Raw genomic sequence first — 22,090 nt, 5'->3', positions numbered from 1 at the left:
TTGAACAGTTGGGGTTAATTGATCAGTGTATTAATTATTTACATGCTGCTTTGTGTGTTTTTAGCTGGAACAAACAGGTTTCACTTTTAAGTTTCACTTTTGTTTTTGAAAGTGTTGCACAGTTCCTATTACTTTCTGTACTTGTAATAACAGGGGAAGTACAGTCTTGCACTCCATGTGACTGGGTGTGATCTATATTCATTTCCTCCATTCCCGCTGAGTCTTGAACCTGAGGACAGCGTTTCCTCTGTTAACTGTCTGGGTCTAGGAGGTGGTGAGTGCCCCAGCCATTGGAATTATAAAGGTGCAGTTTTCTATAATAAAAAATGTTTTTATTTGTGTCATTCTGTGGGTATAACCTTAGCTATGGAGGACTCTGACATGTTAGAAGGTACTCCTTCTGTACTAAATCATACCTGTTTATATTTTGAGGAGGCCGTTGTTTTCCCGCCCACTCAATTATGTTCCACATCCCTGAACACCGTTAGAAATTCTAAGAAAGGAGACAAGCCTGCTAAGGCTCTTAGTCCCTCTAAGCCGTCTACCTCTCAGGACTCGGCGTTCCGTGAGATTACTACCCTTGCTACATTATCCACTACACATGCAGTTCCCCATAGCACATCTAATCCTCCATCTGTAGGGGGCCTTCTTCCTGCAGATTTTGCCCTGCATTTACAAACCGCGGTGTCTGCGGCCCTCAGTGCATTACCTCGCTCTAACAAACGCAAGAGAAAGGTTAAACATAGCTCTACTAACCAGTCATCTAAATATTTATCTGATTTAGCTACTATGTCCCAGTTATCCGAAGATGAGTTAACCTCTGTAGCTTCAGAGGGTGAACTTTTTGGCTCAGAGTCCTTAGCGCCTAAGCCTCCTGTTGCGGAGGGACCGTCCTTTAGATTTAAAATTGAGCACTTGCGTTTTATTTTTAAAGGAGGTTCTGTCTACGTTAGAGGTCGAGCTGCTGGAAGATCTTATAATACCTAAATAGACAGAGTTTACGAAGACAGGAAAGTTCCTTTGACTTTTCCTGTGCCAGTTTAGATGGCAAACATTATTAAGAACGAATGGGAAAGTATTGGTTCTTCCTTTTCCCCCTCGTCAACTTTTAAAAGTTGTTCCGGTCCTGGACTCTCAACTGGATTTGTGGGGCTCCATTCCTAAGGTGGATGGTGCTATCTCTACACTTGCTAAACAAACTACTATACCTCTTGAGGATAGTTCTTTGTTCAGAGAGGTGATGGATAAGAAAATGGAAACCTTTCTGAGAAAGATGTTTCAACATACAGGATTTTTGTTTCAACCGGCGACTGCAGTTGCTGGAGTGACTACCTACTGATGCGACTCTTTATCGGAAATCATTGAGGTGGAGTCTCCCCTCGAGGATATTCAAGACAGAATTAAAGCTCGGAGAATTGCTATTTCTTTTATCTGTGATGGAAATATGCAAATTATTCGCCTAAATACCAAGGTCTCTGGCTTTGTGGTCCTAGTCCGCCGGGCTCTTCATGTTCCAATCCACAGGGAACACTTTAATTTCCTGAGGTTTGCATTCCTGGGCCAGCACTTCGAGTTGATTGCCCTTCCATTTGGCCTAGCTACTGCTCCAAGAATCTTTACAAAGGTTCTAGGGGCTCTTCTTGCCGTTGCCAGAACTCAGGGTATTGCAGTAGCCCGTACTTGGACAATATTCTGGTGCAAGCCCCATCCTTTCCTCTTGCGGTATAATTCTCAGAGTCCCTTCTCAGTCTTCTTCGATCATATGGATGAAAGATAAACTTGGAAAAGACTTCTCTTATCCCAAGTACCAGGATGGAATTCCTGGGTACTATAATAGACTCCATATCCATGAGGATATTTCTAACAGACCAGAGATGTTGCAAGCTAACTTTGGCATATCTTGCCCTCCGGACCTCCTTGAGTCCCTCTGTGGCTCAGTGTATGGAGGTGATTGGTCTCATGGTGTCCTGCATGGACATCATTCCTTTTGCCAGGTTCCGTCTCAGACCTTTACAACTGTGCATGCTGAGGCAGTGGAATGGTGATCATTCAGATCTGTCTTAACAGATTGTAGTAGACAGCCGGTTGAGAGAATCACTCTCTTGGTGGCTCTGTCCAGATCATCTGTCTCGACGGACATGCTTCTTAAGACCATCCTGGGAGATTGTGACTACGGACACAAGCCTATCCGGATGTGGAGCTGTTTGGGGTACCAGGAAGGCACAGGGGTTGTGGACTCAGGATGAGTTCTCCCTCCCGATCAATATTTTAGAACTACGGGCAATCTTCAATGCCTTGAAGGCTTGGCCACTTCTGGGCTCATCCCAGTTTATCAGATTCCAATAAGACAATATAACCTCTGTGGCTTGCATCAACCATCAGGTGGGAATGAGAAATTTCTTGGAGATTAGGGAAGTATCTCAGATTCTGGAGTGGGCGGAGGTCCACACAGTCAGCGATCCACATTCCGGGTGTGGACAACTGGGAGGCGGATTTTCTCAGCAGGCAATCCTTCTATCAAGGGTAATGGTCTCTCCATCCCTAGGTGTTTGCAGAGATATGCAGCAAGTGGGGGACGCCGGAAATAGATCTCATGGTGTCCCGTCTTAATACCAAGCTACCCAGGTACAGGGCGAGGTTGAGGGATCCACAAGCGGATCTGATAGATGCACTATTTATTTATAAAATATTTTACCAGGAAGGATACATTGAGATTTCTCTTGTTTTCAAGTATGTACTGGGTCCGCAAAACATTGCATTGATACAATAGGGTACAATAAAATACAAAACCATTATGAATACATAATATATGCAAAATTTAACATAGAACAGGTAGGAAATATAAAATCAACCATGACAGGTGCATTCTGTTTTGAGATATGCAGAGGAAGGATTTTAGGCTTGGGGAAGGTTTGAAAGTGTGTGGGAGGTCGTTCCATAATTATGGTGCTTTGTAGGAAAAAAGAGTATTGAGTTTTGTTTTTTTTTGTATTCAGGCAGACTAAATAATGTGCTGGTACTGGATCGGAGGTTATGGAAGGTGGGAACAGCTGGGGCGAGCATTCTGCTCAGGTAGGGTGGGAGCTTACCAGAAAAGCTCTTAAACACAAGGCTGGAAAGATGGAGGGTGCGTCTGGATTCTAGCGACAGCCAGTTTAGTTCTTTTAGCATGTCACAATGGTGGGTCCTGTAGTTACATTGTAGCACAAAGCGGCAGAACGAGTTATACAATGTATTAAGTTTATTGAGGTAAGTTTGCAGTGCAGGTGCATATACTACATCCCCATAATCCATAATTGGCTTCAGCATTTGCTGCACAATCTTTTTCTTTACTGTAGGGCTGAGGCATGATTTGTTTCTGTATAGGGCACCTAGTTTTGGATAGAGTTTAGATGAAAGTTTTTCTATGTGGAGGCCAAAAGATAGATTGGGGTCTAACAACATACCCAAGTATTTGAAAGAGTGGACTGCGGTCTGCGTGCAATTTGATTTTGTGTTGATGCGTAGATGGGAATTTTGTAGTTTGTGTAGTTTAGGTACTGTTCCAAAGATCATTGTGACAGTTTTGTCAGTGTTTAGGAAGAGTTTGTTTTTTGAGATCCACTTTTCTACCTCTGTAAACTGGTCTTGGAGCACTGCCTCAAGCTGTGGCAGATCGGATTTGCTTGCATAGATTACGGTATCGTCTGCGTACATGTGTACAGTTGAGGATTTGCAGACATTTGGCAGATCATTTATAAATAATGTGAATAGTAGGGGGCAGAGAATGGAACATTGGGGAACACCACACATGACTGGGAGAGGGAAGGAGTTGCTGTCAGAAATGGAGACATACTGTGATGGGTCCGATACATATGATCGAAACCAGGTTAGCGGACGATCACCAATACCTGAGTTTTTTGAGCAGTAGTATGTTGTGGTCTACTGTGTCAAAGGCCTTTGCAAAATCAAGAAAAATTGCTCCAGGTGGAGCCCTGGAGGTTCAAACTCATATATCTTTTTCCTCCATTGCCGCTTCTTCCTCGAGTGGTGGCCGCATCAAGCAGGAGCGGGTATCAGTAATCCTAATTGTTCCATCGTGGCCGTGAAGGACGTGGTTTGTGGATCTAGTGGGGATGACCTCATCCCCTCCGTGGAAGTTACCTTGTCACAGAGATCTGCTGATACAAGATCCATTTGTTCATCAAAATCTAGATTCTCTGAGGCTGACTGCATTGAGATTGAACGCTTAGTCTTGGCCAAGAGAGGTTTTTCTGAGAGTGTCATTGATACTCTTATTCAAGCACGTAAACCAGTTACTCTGCGTATCTAAGAATGGAACAAAAAAAGACAGAGCCTCATAGTGCAAATAAATTTCAAAAATAGGAGGGGTGTGCAATCACATCAGAGAACGTCAAATGTAGATATACTCACAAGAGCATTGGCACCCTTAAAGAAAGAGGTGCAAATGTGCAGGCTGACGTTTTTTCAGCAGTCAGTATGCTGTATAGTAGAAATCCAGGTTCTCACCGATGCAGCTGTGGGCTCTCCTCCGCAGTCTAAGGCAGAATTCTCTGGAGCCGTGCTGTATGGAAGAAGACAGGCAAATCTCCCCTGCGTATGAACCAACCGACACCCGGGTCGGTGTTTGAGATGGACAGTTCCCAATGAAACATATCTGTCTGTGACAGAATAACTTGGCATGTAAATAAAAAAGCCGCAAAAGGTCAGGCTGTGGTATAAAAGGATTTAAAAGTATTTATTGTTTGAGCTTTAGACGCTTTTCTCGGCCACAAGCTCCTGGCCGTTTCATCAAGTAGAAAATATTTACACATGTGGTAGTAAGCAAATTTAAAAGACTCTGCGTATCTGCCAAAAGGTGTGAAGGATCTACTTATTCTGGTGTGAAGAGCGTGGTTTATCCTGGCACAGAGTTAAGGTTGCCAGGATCTTATCTTTTCTCCAGGATGGGCTGGAGAAGGGCCTTTCTGCTAGTTCCCTGAGGGGACAGATTTCGTCCCTGTCAGTTTTATTGCACAAGACACTGGCTGAGCTTCCAGACGTGCAATCCTTTGTTAAGGCTCTGATTAGGATCAGACCTGTGTTTAGATCTGGGGCTCATCCTTGGAGCCTAAATCTTGTTCTTCGGGTTTTGCAACAGGTTCTGTTTGAGCCTCTGCATTCTGTTGATATTAAATTGTTATCTTGGAAGGTTCTCTTTTTATTGGCTTTTGCCTCTGCATGCAGAGTTTCTGAGATCTCTGCTTTGCAACGTGAGCCCCCTTATCTGAATTGTCTTGCAGATATGGCAGTTTTATGTACTAAATTATGTTTTCTTCCTAAGGTTGTGTCAGATCGCAACATCAATCCTTCATCGAAGGAACATTTACTTCACAATTTGGATGTGGTTTGCGCCTTGAAGTTCTATCTTCAGGCTACTAAGGAGTTTAGACAATCTTCCTCTTTGTTTGTTGTCTATTCAGGGAAGCGTAAGGGGTAGAAGGCTACATAGACTTCCCTATATTTTTGGTTAAGGAGTGTCATCCGCTTAGCTTACGAGACAGCGGGACATCGTCCTCCTGAGAGGATAACGGCTCATTCCTCTAGAGCAATGGCTTCCTCTTGGGCCTTTAAGAACGAGGCCTCTATGGATCAGATTTGTAAGGCAGCTACGTGGTCCTCCTTACATACTTTTTCAAAATTTTACAAGTTTGATGTTTTTTGCTTCGGCTGAAGCAGCCTTCGGGAGAAAAGTTTTGCAGGCTGTGATGCCCTCAGAATAGGGTCCGCCTCTTCCTTTTTGTTCCCTCCCATTATTCATTGAGTGTCCTCTGGTGCTTGGGTATAGTTTTCCCAACAGTAAGGAATGAAGCAGTGGACTCTCCCTATCTTAGGAAGGAAAACATAATTTATGCTTACCAGATAAATTCCTTTCCTTCCGGATAGAGAGTCCACGGCCCCCTCCCGTTTTTTTCTTGTCTATGGGCGGTCCCCTATTATTTATTTTATTCTTCTGCCACCATTTATACCCTAATGTTTCTCCTACTTTTCCTGTTCCCTCTGCAGAATGGCTGGGGTAATGAGGAAGTGGGAGGGATTTTTAAGCCTTTGGCTGTGGTGTCTTTGCCTCCTCCTGGTGGCCAGGTGTTGTATTTCCCAACAGTAAGGAATAAAGCCGTGGACTCTCCCTATCCGAAAGGAAAGGAATTTATCTGGTAAGCATAAATTATGTTTTTTGTACTCTGTGGCACACACATGTACAGTATTATTGGATTGTTTTTTCATTATGACTATTTTATATACTGTTTTATTGAAATATTTGAATCTCTATTTTTCTCATAGATGTGCTTCAGATGATGGGGCGTGCTGGCAGGCCCCAGTTTGATGACCAAGGAAAAGCGGTAATCTTAGTTCATGATATAAAGAAAGATTTCTACAAGAAGTTTCTCTATGAGCCTTTCCCAGTAGAATCTAAGTAAGTACATTTTAGATAAATATACTAAGCATTTGCATATTATTAGACCGTAATCCAGCATCATAGCATTATCGCTATAATTTATTAATAAGAAGGAGTGGGCAGGTTTTAGAGTTGAATTTCCTGTAAGTAGGCAGGTAAACCAGACATTACCTAATTATTGTACATGTACAGTAAGTGGGTACATTCACCTACATAATTAATGGAGGCTATTTGTCAGAGTTGAATATTACTAAAAAAAAAAAAAACTGCTATTTTCTAAAAGTTCTTGGGCTGCTGAGATAAACAATATATCAATAATAAATAAACATCCTAAATCTACACATACCTAGACTGATGATATTTTGATCAGTATTTTCATTTATGATTTCAATTATACTGATTGAGCATAGCAAATTTTATTTTCTACAGTAAACTCATTTATTTTGCATTCTAAATGATACATAGTTTTTGGGTGCTTGCTTGGCTAATCAGACCACCCCACTGACAGGCCTAGTCATATCCATAATCAGGCTTTTATAACAACTATAAGCGAAATTACAGAGTCTAAAGAAAGACCTTTCCTCTTCTTGTTTTATTTCTCCAACATAGGTGTGTCCGGTCCACGGCGTCATCCTTACTTGTGGGATATTCTCTTCCCCAACAGGAAATGGCAAAGAGCCAGCAAAGCTGGTCACATGATCCCTCCTAGGCTCCGCCTACCCCAGTCATTCTCTTTGCCGTTGTACAGGCAACATCTCCACGGAGATGGCTTAGAGTTTTTTAGTGTTTAACTGTAGTTTTTATTATTCAATCAAGAGTTTGTTATTTTAAAATAGTGCTGGTATGTACTATTTACTCTGAAACAGAAAAGAGATGAAGATTTCTGTTTGTATGAGGAAAATGATTTTAGCAACCGTTACTAAAATCCATGGCTGTTCCACACAGGACTGTTGAGAGGAATTAACTTCAGTTGGGGGAACAGTGAGCAGTCTTTTGCTGCTTGAGGTATGACACATTCTAACAAGACGATGTAATGCTGGAAGCTGTCATTTTCCCTATGGGATCCGGTAAGCCATTTTTATTCAGACAGTAAATAAGGGCTTCACAAGGGTTTATTAAGACTGTAGACATTTTCTGGGCTAAATCGATCATATTTACATATATTTAGCCTTGAGGAATCATTTAATCTGGGTATTTTTTGTAAAATAATATCGGCAGGCACTGTTTTAGACACTTTATTCTATAGGGGCTTTCCCTAATCATAGTCAGAGCCTCATTTTCGCGCCGGTATGGCGCACTTGTTTTTGAGAACAGCATGGCATGCAGCTGCATGTGTGTGGAGCTCTGATACATAGAAAAGTCTTTCTGAAGGCATCATTTGGTATCGTATTCCCCTTTGGGCTTGGTTGGGTCTCAGCAAAGCAGATTCCAGGGACTGTAAAGGGGTTAAATATAAAAACGGCTCCGGTTCCGTTATTTTAAGGGTTAAAGCTTCCAAATTTGGTGTGCAATACTTTTAAGGCTTTAAGACACTGTGGTGAAATTTTGGTGAATTTTGAACAATTCCTTCATACTTTTTCGCAATTGCAGTAATAAAGTGTGTTCAGTTTAAAATTTAAAGTGACAGTAACGGTTTTATTTTAAAACGTTTTTTGTGCTTTGTTATCAAGTTTATGCCTGTTTAACATGTCTGAACTACCAGATAGATTGTGTTCTGACTGTGGGGAAGCCAAGGTTCCTTCTCATTTAAATAGATGTGATTTATGTCATAAAAAATTTAGTAAAAATGATGCCCAAGATGATTCCTCAAGTGAGGGGAGTAAGCATGGTACTGCATCATCCCCTCCTTCGTCTACACCAGTCTTGCCCATACAGGAGGCCCCTAGTACATCTAGCGCGCCAATACTCCTTACTATGCAACAATTAACGGCTGTAATGGATAATTCTATCAAAATCATTTTAGCCAATATGCCCACTTATCAGCGAAAGCGCGACTGCTCTGTTTTAGAAAATACTGAAGAGCATGAGGACGCTGATGATATTGTTTCTGAAGGGCCCCTACACCAGTCTGAGGGGGCCAGGGAGGTTTTGTCTGAGGGAGAAATTTCAGATTCAGGAAAAATTTCTCAACAAGCTGAACCTGATGTGATTACTTTTAAATTTAAGTTGGAACATCTCCGCGCTCTGCTTAAGGAGGTGTTATCCAATTTGGATGATTGTGATTATCTGGTCATTCCAGAAACACTATGTAAAATGGACAAGTTCCTAGAGGCCCCGGGGCCCCCCGAAGCTTTTCCTATATCCAAGCGGGTGGCGTACATTGTTAATAAAGAATGGGACAGGCCCGGTATACCTTTCGTACCTCCCCCCATATTTAAAAAATTGTTTCCTATAGTCGACCCCAGAAAGGACTTATGGCAGACAGTCCCCAAGGTCGAGGGGGCGGTTTCTACTCTAAACAAGCGCGCCACTATACCCATAGAAGATAGTTGTGCTTTCCAAGATCCTATGGATAAAAAATTAGAAGGTTTGCTAAAAAAGATGTTTGTTCAGCAAGGTTACCTTCTACAACCAATTGCATGCATTGTCCCTGTCACTACAGCCGCGTGTTTCTGGTTCGATGAGCTAGAAAAGGCGATTATTAGTAATTCTTCTTCTTATGAGGAGATTATGGACAGAATTCGTGCTCTTAAATTGGCTAATTCTTTCACCCTAGACGCCACCTTGCAATTGGCTAGGTTAGCGGCGAAAAATTCTGGGTTTGCTATTGTGGCGCGCAGAGCGCTTTGGTTAAAATCTTGGTCAGCGGATGCGTCTTCCAAGAACAAATTGCTTGACATTCCTTTCAAGGGGACAACACTGTTTGGCCCTGACTTGAAAGAGATTATCTCTGATATCACTGGGGGCAAGGGCCACGCCCTTCCTCAGGATAGGTCTTTCAAGGCCAAAAATAAACCTAATTTTCGTCCCTTTCGCAGAAACGGACCAGCCCCAAGTGCTACGTCCTCTAAGCAGGAGGGTAATACTTCTCAAGCCAATCCAGCCTGGAGACCTATGCAAGGCTGGAACAAAGGAAAGCAGGCCAAGAAACCTGCCACTGCTCCCAAGACAGCATGAGATGCGGGCCCCCGATCCGGGACCGGATTTGGTGGGGGGCAGACTCTCTCTCTTCACTCAGGCTTGGGCAAGAGATGTTCTGGATCCTTGGGCGCTAGAAATAGTCTCCCAAGGTTATCTTCTGGAAGTGATTCATCCTGTTCCATTAAGGGAACGAGGGATGGGGTTCTACTCCAATCTGTTCGTAGTTCCCAAATAAAGAGGGAACGTTCAGACCAATCTTAGATCTCAAGATCCTAAACAAGTTTCTCAAGGTTCCATCGTCCAAAATGGAAACCATTCGAACAATCTTTCCATCCAGGAAGGTCAATTCTTGACCACGGTGGATTTAAAGGATGCGTATCTACATATTCCTGTCCACAAGGAACATCATCGGTTCCTAAGGTTCGCATTCCTGGACAAGCATTACCAGTTCGTGGCGCTTCCTTTCGGATTAGCCACTGCTCCAAGGATTTTCTCAAAGGTACTAGGGTCCCTTCTGGCGGTGCTAAGACCAAGGGGCATTGCTGTAGTACCTTACTTGGACGACATTCTGATTCAAGCGTCGTCCCTTCCTCAAGCAAAGGCTCACACGGACATAGTCCTGGCCTTTCTCAGATCTCACGGATGGAAAGTGAACGTGGAAAAGAGTTCTCTATCTCCGTCGACAAGAGTTCCCTTCTTGGGAACAATAATAGACTCCTTAGAAATGAGGATTTTTCTGACAGAGACCAGAAAAACAAACCTTCTAAACTCTTGTCGGATACTTCATTCCGTTCCTCTTCCTTCCATAGCGCAGTGCATGGAAGTGATAGGTTTGATGGTAGCGGCAATGGACATAGTTCCTTTTGCGCGCATTCATCTAAGACCATTACAACTGTGTATGCTCAGTCAGTGGAATGGGGACTATACAGACTTGTCTCCGAAGATACAAGTAAATCAGAGGACCAGAGACTCACTCCGTTGGTGGCTGTCCCTGGACAACCTGTCACAAGGGGTGACCTCCCGCAGACCAGAGTGGGTCATTGTCACGACCGACGCCAGTCTGATGGGCTGGGGCGCGGTCTGGGGATCCCTGAAAGCTCAGGGTCTTTGGTCTCGGGAAGAATCTCTTCTACCGATAAATATTCTGGAACTGAGAGCGATATTCAATGCTCTCAAGGCTTGGCCTCAGCTAGCGAGGGCCAAGTTCATACGGTTTCAATCAGACAACATGACGACTGTTGCGTACATCAACCATCAGGGGGGAACAAGGAGTTCCCTGGCGATGGAAGAAGTGACCAGAATCATTCAATGGGCGGAGACTCGCTCCTGCCACCTGTCTGCATTCCACATCCCAGGAGTGGAAAATTGGGAAGCGGATTTTCTGAGTCGTCAGACATTGCATCCGGGGGAGTGGGAACTCCATCCGGAAATCTTTGCCCAAATCACTCAACTGTGGGGCATTCCAGACATGGATCTGATGGCCTCTCGTCAGAACTTCAAGGTTCCTTGCTACGGGTCCAGATCCAGGAATCCCAAGGCGACTCTAGTAGATGCACTAGTAGCACCTTGGACCTTCAAACTAGCCTATGTATTCCCGCCGTTTCCTCTCATCCCCAGGCTGGTAGCCAGGATCAATCAGGAGAGGGCGTCGGTGATCTTGATAGCTCCTGCGTGGCCACGCAGGACTTGGTATGCAGATCTGGTGAATATGTCATCGGCTCCACCATGGAAGCTACCTTTGAGACGAGACCTTCTTGTTCAAGGTCCGTTCGAACATCCGAATCTGGTCCCACTCCAGCTGACTGCTTGGAGATTGAACGCTTGATCTTATCAAAGCGAGGGTTCTCAGATTCTGTTATTGATACTCTTGTTCAGGCCAGAAAGCCTGTAACTAGAAAAATTTACCACAAAATTTTGAAAAAATATATCTGTTGGTGTGAATCTAAAGGATTCCCTTGGGACAAGGTTAAGATTCCTAAGAGTCTATCCTTCCTTCGAGAAGGATTGGAAAAAGGATTATCTGCAAGTTCCTTGATGGGACAGATTTCTGCCTTGTCTGTGTTACTTCACAAAAAGCTGGCAGCTGTGCCAGATGTTCAAGCCTTTGTTCAGGCTCTGGTTAGAATCAAGCCTGTTTACAAACCTTTGACTCCTCCTTGGAGTCTCAACTTAGTTCTTTCAGTTCTTCAGGGGGTTCCGTTTGAACCCTTACATTCCGTTGATATTAAGTTATTATCTTGGAAAGTTTTGTTTTTGGTTGCAATTTCTTCTGCCGGAAGAGTTTCAGAATTATCTGCTCTGCAGTGTTCTCCTCCTTATCTGGTGTTCCATGCAGATAAGGTGGTTTTACGTACTAACCTGGTTTTCTTCCAAAAGTTGTTTCTAACAAAAACATTAACCAGGAGATAGTCGTGCCTTCTCTGTGTCCGAAACCAGTTTCGAAGAAGGAACGTTTGTTGCACAATTTGGATGTTGTTCGCGCTCTAAAATTCTATTTAGATGCTACAAAGGATTTTAGACAAACATCTTCCTTGTTTGTTGTTTATTCTGGTAAAAGGAGAGGTCAAAAAGCAACTTCTACCTCTCTCTCTTTTTGGATTAAAAGCATCATCAGATTGGCTTACGAGACTGCCGGACGGCAGCCTCCTGAAAGGATCACAGCTCCTTCCACTAGGGCTGTGGCTTCCACATGGGCCTTCAAGAACGAGGCTTCTGTTGATCAGATATGTAGGGCAGCGACTTGGTCTTCACTGCACACTTTTACCAAATTTTACAAGTTTGATACTTTTGCTTCTTCTGAGGCTATTTTTGGGAGAAAGGTTTTGCAAGCCGTGGTGCCTTCCATTTAGGTGACCTGATTTGCTCCCTCCCTTCATCCGTGTCCTAAAGCTTTGGTATTGGTTCCCACAAGTAAGGATGACGCCGTGGACCGGACACACCTATGTTGGAGAAAACAGAATTTATGTTTACCTGATAAATTACTTTCTCCAACGGTGTGTCCGGTCCACGGCCCGCCCTGGTTTTTTAATCAGGTCTGATAAAAAATTTTTTTCTCTTTAACTACAGTCACCACGGTATCATATGGTTTCTCCTATGCAAATATTCCTCCTTAACGTCGGTCGAATGACTGGGGTAGGCGGAGCCTAGGAGGGATCATGTGACCAGCTTTGCTGGCTCTTTGCCATTTCCTGTTGGGGAAGAGAATATCCCACAAGTAAGGATGACGCCGTGGACCGGACACACCGTTGGAGAAAGTAATTTATCAGGTAAACATAAATTCTGTTTTTGTTTTGAACCCATAGTGCATATTTGTAACAAATTCATAAATCTGGGTTTAGATTCAACGTTTTTCTGACTTCCACTTCCTCATTAACTCAGGAATAGTAATATGCAGTGTGCTAATGTTTATTTCATGTTAAATTTAATGTATGTCAAGATAGATATACTTAAAGAGTATCCAAAGATATACATTGGATCCTTGCCGTTTACAGTTGCATAGCTGGGTCACATGGCTAGACACTGTTTCAGAAATGAGTAGTGGTAAATGAGTTGTATAGTATAGTGATAAATGCATATGCTTAACTGTCCATGCAGTCCTAGGGGGTGGGCCTTTAGGGTTTGAATACAAACCTGTTACAGTTTGGTAAAGTAAAACCTTTAATAAAATACAGCCAGAGGAGTTTGGTTAGGCAAAAGAGGCCTGTACATTTGACAGTTTGTACATCTCTCTATAGTATACTTTTTAAAACTTTGCACATAAAATTAATTTTAAAATGATAACTTTTCCTTTTTTGTAGCTTATTGGAGGTGCTTTCTGACCATTTAAATGCTGAGATTGCAGCTGGAACCATAACATCAAAGCAAGATGCTATGGACTACATAACATGGACCTATTTTTTCCGTCGTCTCATGATGAACCCAAGGTAAGATTATTTTTAAGCACTTTAATGTATTATACTAAATATCTTGTTTTCCATGTAATTTATTTATTTTTATTTTTTTTGCATTTTGTTGTTCAGTCAGGGGACTAAAGCCAAATAACATAAATTTAAAATGGCAGAATTCACTTACAACTAAAACTTTTCAAAATGTCACACGTTTTAAAAAGTGGCTTGTTATAATTATCATTAAATTGTTGCCCATTATAATGATCACTCTTTCATGCAGCCAACCTTTATAGGACAGTAAAATGAGCAATTTAACAGCCTCAAGTTAAAGGGACATGAAATCCAAATGTTTTCTTTCATGATTCAGATAGAACATACAACTTTAAACAACTTTATAATTTACTTCTATTAAAACATTTTCTTCATTCTCTTGCTTTTATTGAAAAGCACAGACATAAACTCAGGAGCACTTTTTTATTGTCTAGTTTAAGGTTAAAGAATCATTGACATATATTTTATTCATACTTGCCTAGTTTGTTTAGTTTTAAATTGTATTATATTTGTAATCTATGGGCAAGTTTACATTAAACTTTTGAACTGGTAGTAAAAGCACATATATCCAATGAAATCTATGACATTTCACTACCAGTTTGCAGAGTTTATTACTGGAATTTACCCCCTTTGCTGCTAAGCCTTTTTCAAGCCCCTGTGCTATGCTGATTTCAAGCTTTTTTTGGTTACTTAAATTTAAGCGCTATTGTAAATCATATTTCTTTCTAAAGACATGGTGAGTCCACGGATCATCACAATTACTATTGGGAATATCACTCCTGGCCTGCAGGAGGAGGCAAAGAGCACCACAGCCAAAGCTGTTAAATACTACTCCCCTTACCCACAACCCCCAGTCATTCTCTTTGCTTGTAGTGCAAGGAGGTGGTAAAGTTAGGTGTCTGATTCGTCTATAAAGAGTTTATTTTTAAGCAAAGCAGGTTTGCTTTGGTTTTTTTAGGTTGTAGCCGTAGTCCATGTCAGTCTCTTTAGTAGAGCAATGGTGGCTTTTGAGCATTTGGGAATTTGGGGGTATAATCCCCTCTGCGCCTCCCATATAGTTTATGCTGCTCTTCTTTTGAAAAGTCTTAGTACGTTTGTTCAGTCTTTTGTTTGTCTTTCCACAGGTCCATGTAAGGAGTGTTACCTTTTATACTTTGTGAGGTGTCCTGCTGCCGGACAGATTATTATTGAGGTAAGTACTGTTTTTATTTTGAGAAGTCTTGCACTTAGGGGGTTAATATTCCTGAAGGTGTTGAGGTTTTATTACTCATGGCAGTATCGTGGGGCACTGTGAGGAGTTTAGATAGCAGTTTGTGACTGTTGTTTTGGGCTCTTATGTATGTTTTCCACATTTTATGGTTAAAACGTTTTTTTATATTTGCTAATAAACAGAGTTTTGCCGTTTATTTGGAGGCAGGTAGTTTCCTAAAGTTTCTCCCGGCGGCAGTTTGTTAGCATGTTATGCCGGCCGGGAGGTTGTGTAGACGCCCACGAAGGGTGGAGTTTTGTTTGGTGCGAAGTTTGCGCGCTCTTCCTCTCTGTGTGCTTAGTCTACGGAAGTGACAGATTCATTCCGTGACTGCTCCGGTGCTGCAGTTTCTTGGTGGAGCTTCAGCGTGAGGTCCGGTTCGTTTTGTGTGCGCAATTTAGTCTCTGTATATCCTCCAGTTGGTAGGGGGTTCATTTAGCACCTCAGTTGATAGTGTGCAGAGGTACTTGAAAGGACTCAGGACTTTTTATTTTTGTTCTGGGTAAAGAGACAGTAGCGTTATTTAAAAAACATTTCAGTTTTCTTTTGTGTGTAAAATGGACCAACAGGACTTGCAAGCTGTTACCTGCAATTTATGTCTAGATGCTAATGTAGAGCTCCTATCCCTTTCTGTTCCTCATGTGTAGAGAGAACTTTGCAGTATAGGGATAGGCTTTTTGATACAGAGCCTTCATTTTCCAGGGAGTCTGTTGTTCAGGAGCCTCCTGTTCAAGCTGTAGCACAGCTTTCTCCCCATTCATCCCAATCTCAATCCTTTTCACATGCAGTGCCCTGCGTTTCATTTTAGGTTGTTTTTTCTTTGCAGGATTTGTCTACTCACATATCCTCTGCTGTATCTGAGGCCTTGTCTGCTTTTCCTGTGTTGCAGGTTAAGCGGAAAAGGAATTTGATTCTGTTGCAGTTATATCTAATGTTTCTTCTCAGGAGATTTAGGGAGAAGATATTTCAGTAGTGTCTGAAGGTGAAATCTCAGATTTTGATAGTGTGTCTCCTTTAGATGATTCTGAGGTTGTTTCTTTCATATTTAAGCTGGAGCACCTCCGTGTGTTACTCAGGGAGGTTTTGGCTACTTTGGATGACTCTGATTTTACGCTCATGTTACTCCCAAGAAGGCTAGTAAACATAACAAATTTTTTGAGGTTCCTTCTGAGGCGGAAGTTTTTCCTGTTCCAGATCGGGTTTCAGAAATTATTTCACGGGAATAAGAGAAGCCTGGAATTCCTTTTTCTCCTTCTCCTATTTTTAGGAAGATGTTTCCTATTGCAAATTATTTTAATGAATCTTGGCAGGCGGTTCCTAAGGTAGAGGGAGCTATATCCACTTTGGCTAAGAGGACCAGTATTATTATTATCCTATTGAGGATAGTTTTTTCTTTTAAGGATCCCATGGATAAGAAGTTAGAAGCTTTATTTAAAAGGATGTATGTTCACAAGGGGTTCCAATGGCAACCTGCTGCATGTATTGCTACACTTACCAGTGCGGCTGCATATTGGTTTGATGCATTGTCTGATTCTATTTAACAGGAATCTCTTCTGGAGGAAATTCTGGATAGAATTAAGGCTTTAAAATTTGCTAATTCTTTTATTGTGGACGCTTCTTTACAGGTCATCAAGTTGGGAGCAAAAATTTCCGGCTTTGCTGTTTTGGTGCGCAGGGATTTATGGTTAATGTCTTGGTCTGTGGATGTATCATCTAAATCTAAGCTTTTTTCCATTCCTTACGAGGGGAAGACCTTGTTTGGGCCTGGCTTGGCTGAGATTATTGCTGATATCACTGGAGGGAAGGGTCATTCTCTTCCTCAGGAAAGGAGAAATAAACAGAAGGGTCGTCAGAGTAATTTTCAGTCCTTTCGTAATTTCTCTGGTAAGACTTCCTCCTCCTCCTCCAAGCAGGATCAGTCCAAGCCCTCTTGGAAGTCCAATCAGTCCTGGAGCAAGGGGAAGCAATCTAAGAAGCCTGCTGCTGACTCAAAGTCAGCATGAAGGGTCTGCCCCCGATACGGGAATGGATATTGTAGGGGGCAGACTTTCATTTTTCACTCAAGCTGGGGTTTGGGATGTTCCAGATCCCTGGGCGGTAGATATTGTGTCCCAGGGATACAGGTTAGATTTCAAGACTTTTCCTCCCAGGGGCAGGTTTCTTCTTTCAAGATTATCTGTAGACCAGATAAAATGAGAGGCATTGTTACGTTGCATTCAGGATCTTTCCGACATGGGAGTGATTGTTCCTGTTCCAGTTCAGGAGCAGGGACTGGGATTCTATTCAGATCTGTTCATTGTTCCCAAAAAGGAGGGAACTTTCAGACCTATTCTAGATCTCAAGACTGTAAACTAAGTTTCCCAGAGTTTCGTCTTTCAAGATGGAAACTATTCGGTCCATTCTTCCTATGGTTCAAGAGGGTCAATTCATGACAACAGTAGACATAAAGGATGCTTATCTGCATATTCCCATCCACAGGGACCATCACAAGTTTCTGATATTTGCTTTTCTAGACAGGCATTTTCAGTTATTGGCCCTTCCATTCAGTCTTGCAACGGCTCCCAGGGTTTCTCAAAGGTCCTGGGAGCATTGCTGGTGGTGCTCCGATTGCAGTGGGTTGCTGTGACGCCGTATCTGGACGACATTCTAGTTCAGGCGCCATCTTTTCAACAAGCAAGCTCACACACGGAGTTGTTGTTTTCTTTTCTGCACTCCCACGGTTGGAAGGTGAATTTAGGAAAAAGTTCCTTGATTCCAGCTACAAGGGTACCACCATTATAGATTCTCTAGAGATGAAGATTTTTTTTGACAGAAGCAAGAAAGTCAAAGATGTTCAATTCGTGTCTTGCTCTTTAGTCCTCTCCTCGGCCGTCAGTGGCCCAGTGTATGGAGGTGATTGGTCTGATGGTTTCAGTCGTGGACATCATTCCGTTTGCTCGGTTCCATCTCAGACCTTTGCAGTTATTCATGCTCAGTCAATGGAACGGGGATTATGCGGATCTGTCTCCAAGGATTGTTCTAGATCAGGCGACAAGAGATTCTCTTCCGTAGTGGTTGTCTCAGGATCTTCTCTCTCGTGGAACCTGTTTTCGTAGACCTTCCTGGGTGATTGTGACCATGGATGCCAGTCTGCTGGGATGGGGAGCTGTCTGGGGTTCTCTAAAGGCTCAGGGTCTATGGACTCGGGAGGAGTCAATTCTTCCTTTCTTCCTATAAATATCTTAGAGCTGAGGGCAATCTTCAGTGCTCTTCTGGCCTGGCCTCAGCTAGCTTCAGCCCAGTTTATCAGGTTTCAGTTGGACAACATAACGTCAGTGGCTTACATCAATCATCAGGGAGGAACTCGGAGTTCCTTGGCCATGACAGAGGTAGCCAGGATTATTCAGTGGGCAGAGCCTCACAACTGCTGTCTGTATGCGATCCACATTCCAGGGGTGGACAATTGGGAAGTGGACTTTCTGAGCAGGCAGACTTTTCATCCAGGGGAGTTGGAACTTCCTCCGGAGGTGTTTTCTTCCTTGATTCTCAGATGGGGCAGCTGGAGTTGGATCTCATGGCATCTCGTCAGAATGCCAAGCTCCATAGGTACGGATCAAGGTCAAGGGATCCTCAGGCTGTACTGATAGATGCTCTAGCAGTTCCTTGGAAGTTCAGTCTGGCATACGTGTTTCCTCAGTTTGCTCTACGTCCTCGGGTCATTGCTCGGTTCAGACAAGAGAGGGCGTCTGTGATTCTCATTGTACTGGCGTGGCCTTGCAGAATCTGATATGCAGATCTGGTGGAGATGTCATCTTTTCCACCTAGGAGTCTTCCATTAAGGAAGGATCTTCTACTTCAGGGGCCCTTCCTTCATCCAAATCTCGTTTCTTTGAACGCTTGATACTATCCAAGCATGGTTTTTCTGAGTTGGTTATTGAGACTTTGATTCAGGCGCGTAAGCCTGTGACTAGAAAGATTTATTATAAGATATGGCGTAAATATCTGTATTGGTGTGAATCCAGGGGCTACTCTTGGAGTAGAGTTCAGATTCCTAGGATTTTGTCCTTTCTCCAGGAGGGTCTGGAGAAGGGTTTATCTGCTTGTACCCTGAAGGGTCAAATTTTTGCTTTGTCTATTTTGTTGCACAAGCGTCTGGCGAATGTGCCAGATGTTCAGTCTTTTTGTCAGGCCCTGGTTAGATTTTGGCCTATGTATAAGTTTGCAACTCCTCCTTGGAGTCTTAATTTGGTTCTTAGAGTTTTTCAACAGGCTCCTTTTGGGCCCATGCATTCTTTGGATATTAAGTTTTGTTATCCTGGAAGGTTTTGTTTTTCGTTGTTATCTCTTCAGCTAGAAGAGTTTCAGAGCTTTAAGCATTGCAGTGTAAATCTCCTTTCCTTATTTTTCATTCTGATAAGATAGTACTACGTACTGCCCTAGGTTTCCTTCCCAAGGTTGTTTCAGATAAGAACATTAATCAAGAAATTGTTGTTCCTTCTTTGTGTTCTAATCCTCCTTCTCATAAGGAACATTTGTTGCATAACCTGTATGTGGTTCGTGCGTTGAAATATTATTTGCAGGCGACTAAGGATTTTCGCCAGTCTTCTTCTTTGTTTGTTGTTTTTTCTGGGAAGCGTAAGGGTCAGAAAGCTACGGCTAGTTCTCTTTCTTGTTGGTTGAGGAACGTTATTCGCTTGGCATATGAGACTGCTGGACAGCAGCCTCCTGAGAAAATCACGGCTCATTCCACGAGGGCTGTTTCATCTTCTTGGGCCTTCAAAAATGGAGCTTCTGTAGATCAGATTTGCAAGGCTGCAACTTGGTCATCTTTTGCACACTTTTTCAAATTTTTACAAATTTGATACGTTTGCTTTAGCTGAAGCTTCTTTTGGGAGAAAGGTTCTTCAAGCAGTGGTGCCTTCTGTTTAGGTTTACTGTCTTGTCCCTCCCTTATCATCCGTGTCCTCTGACTTGGGTATTGGTTCCCAACAGTAATTATGATGATCCGTGGACTCACCGTATCATTAGAAAGAAAACTAAATTTATGCTTACCTGATAAATGTATTTATTCCTTGACATGGTGAGTCCATGGCCCGCCCTGTATTTTTCAGACAGTTTATTTTTTCATAAACCTCAGGCACCTCTGCACCTTATATTACTTCCTTTCTCCTTTCCCTTTGGTCGAATGACTGGGGGTTGTGGGTAAGGGAGTGATATTTAACAGCTTTGCTGTGGGGCTCTTTGCCTCCTCCTACTGGTCAGGAGTGATATTCCCAAGATTAATTATGATGATCCGTGGATAATAAATTTTTATTTGTGTGTGTGTGTCACTAAAGGTCCGATCTCCATTAAACCCCTAGGTGTTTGTAGCTTATCAAGACCACCACCCTTTTAAATAGTAGAATGTTTTCTTTCAAATTAAGGGGTCTTGATCATAGCTAAGGGAGCTGAGAGAGGGGTTTGAATTATCTCCCCCCTCATCCAGCTCACTTTCAGCAATGCTTAAACCACCCCTTTGTGTCATCACCACACATTTATGGCCTGTAATGCAATGGATTGCCGAACACAGCTTCCATTCGTTGATCCCCCTGCATGACAAGACTTCTCATACAGACCGCAATGCCCATAATGAAAGTGGCTTGTCATGTCTATCAAACTGGTTAAACTAGCCCTATTTTTGATATCATCTGATATTAGACTTGCTGGAGGCAGATTTGTTAAGACCTAATGAGAAAGTCATGGTAGCAGCTAATATTTCCAAATAAACACTGGCTGGGTAACTGATACTGGCTCAAAATTATTTGTAGTTTACTTTTTAATGCCAACATGCTGTTTAGTAAACATCTGAAGTCTAAAATAGCTACTCATTCAGGTGGAAAAACTATGTTTCTCTTGTAAGGTGTATCCAGTCCACGGATTCATCCTTTACTTGTGGGATATTCTCCTTCCCTACAGGAAGTGGCAAAGAGAGCACACAGCAGAGCTGTCCATATAGCTCCCCCTCTAGCTCCACCCCCCAGTCATTCTCTTTGCTGGCTCTAAGCACTAGAGTCTCTCTCGGGAGGGTAAAGTGAATGTGGTGTTAGAATTGTAGTTTTTATTATCTTCAATCAAAAGTTTGTTATTTTAAATGGTACCGGTTTGTACTATTTACTCTCTAGCAGAAAAGTGATGAAGATTTCTGCTGAGAGGAAAATGATTTTAGCATGTTGTAACTAAAATCCACTGCTGTTCCCACACAGGACTGAGGAGTACCAGAAAACGTCAGTTGGGGGGAACAGTTTGCAGGGGAACTGCAATAAGGTATGTTCAGTCATTTATTTCTAGACAAGACTGAGATAATGCTAGAAGAGACTGACAATATCCCCATGAGGGGAGGGTAAGCTATGTTCAGAGACTTAGTAAGGAATTGAATGCTTACATAACAGGGCTAATTATGCTGGTTGACACTAATTCAGGGCAATCAATTGTTTTTTTTTTTTAGGAAAAAAGACACTTTGAAAGTCCTTTTGGGTTCTTTCTGGGGTTATTACCCACATGGCTATTTTTTATTCACTTTGGAGTGATTTCTTAGGCCTCACAGCTCCGGAGTAGAGTGGGAGGGTCCTAATTTCGCGCCTCAGATGCGCAGTTAGAATTGCATAGAAGTTCATGCTGATTCACATGAAGGGTCCTGCTGCTGTTTGAGGGCCTAAAGGAAGCTATATTCCCCCAAATTTGGTCCCTAAGGGCAGGTAGGGCCACAGCAGTGCTGTGGAACAGATTCCTCAGAGTCCCATCATTCAAAATGGAGACCATTCGGACAATCTTACCAATGATCCAGGAAGGTCAATATATGACTACCGTGGATCTAAAGGATGCATACCTACACATTCCTATCCACAAAGATCATCATCAGTTTCTCAGGTTCGCTTTTCTGGACAAGCATTACCAGTGTGTGGCTCTTCCCTTCGGCTTAGCCACTGCTCCCAGAATTTTCACAAAGGTGCTAGGGTCCCTCCTGGTGGTTCTAAGACCACGGGGCATAGCAGTGGCGCCTTACCTAGACGACATCTTAATTCAGGCGTCGTCTTTCCAAAGAGCCCAGTCTCACACAGAGATTGTATTGGCCTTTCTGAGGTCTCATGGGTGGAAGGTGAACATCAAAAAGAGTTCTCTTTCCCGTCTCACAAGGGTTCCCTTCTTAGGGACTCTAATAGACTCGGTAGAAATGAAAATATTTCTGACGGAGGTCAGAAAATTAAAACTCTTAACTACTTGCCGAGCTCTTCATTCCATTCCCCGGCCATCTGTAGCTCAGTGCATGGAGATAATCGGATTAATGGTAGCAGCAATGGACATAGTCCCTTTTGCTCGGATACACCTCAGACCACTGCAACTATGCATGCTCAAACAGTTGGACCAGGA

At 42.7% G+C, this 22,090-nt stretch overlaps 1 protein-coding gene across 1 annotated transcript in view; it reads left to right on the top strand.

The window, feature by feature from the left end:
* The window catches only part of ASCC3 (activating signal cointegrator 1 complex subunit 3), a 1,409,126-nt gene that overhangs the window by 1,170,955 nt on the left and 216,081 nt on the right, over positions 1-22,090 (top strand). The window contains exons 34-35 of the mRNA XM_053710577.1: positions 6,322-6,454; positions 13,315-13,440. Of these exons, the coding sequence (XP_053566552.1) occupies positions 6,322-6,454; positions 13,315-13,440 (259 nt within the window). The remainder of the gene's footprint in view (positions 1-6,321; positions 6,455-13,314; positions 13,441-22,090) is intronic.

Source organism: Bombina bombina, chromosome 4 (genome assembly GCF_027579735.1).
Source record: "Bombina bombina isolate aBomBom1 chromosome 4, aBomBom1.pri, whole genome shotgun sequence".
NCBI classification, from domain to species: domain Eukaryota; kingdom Metazoa; phylum Chordata; class Amphibia; order Anura; family Bombinatoridae; genus Bombina; species Bombina bombina.
The sequence above is the reverse complement of the archived record's forward strand: the minus strand, read 5'-3'. Positions and strand labels throughout refer to the sequence as shown.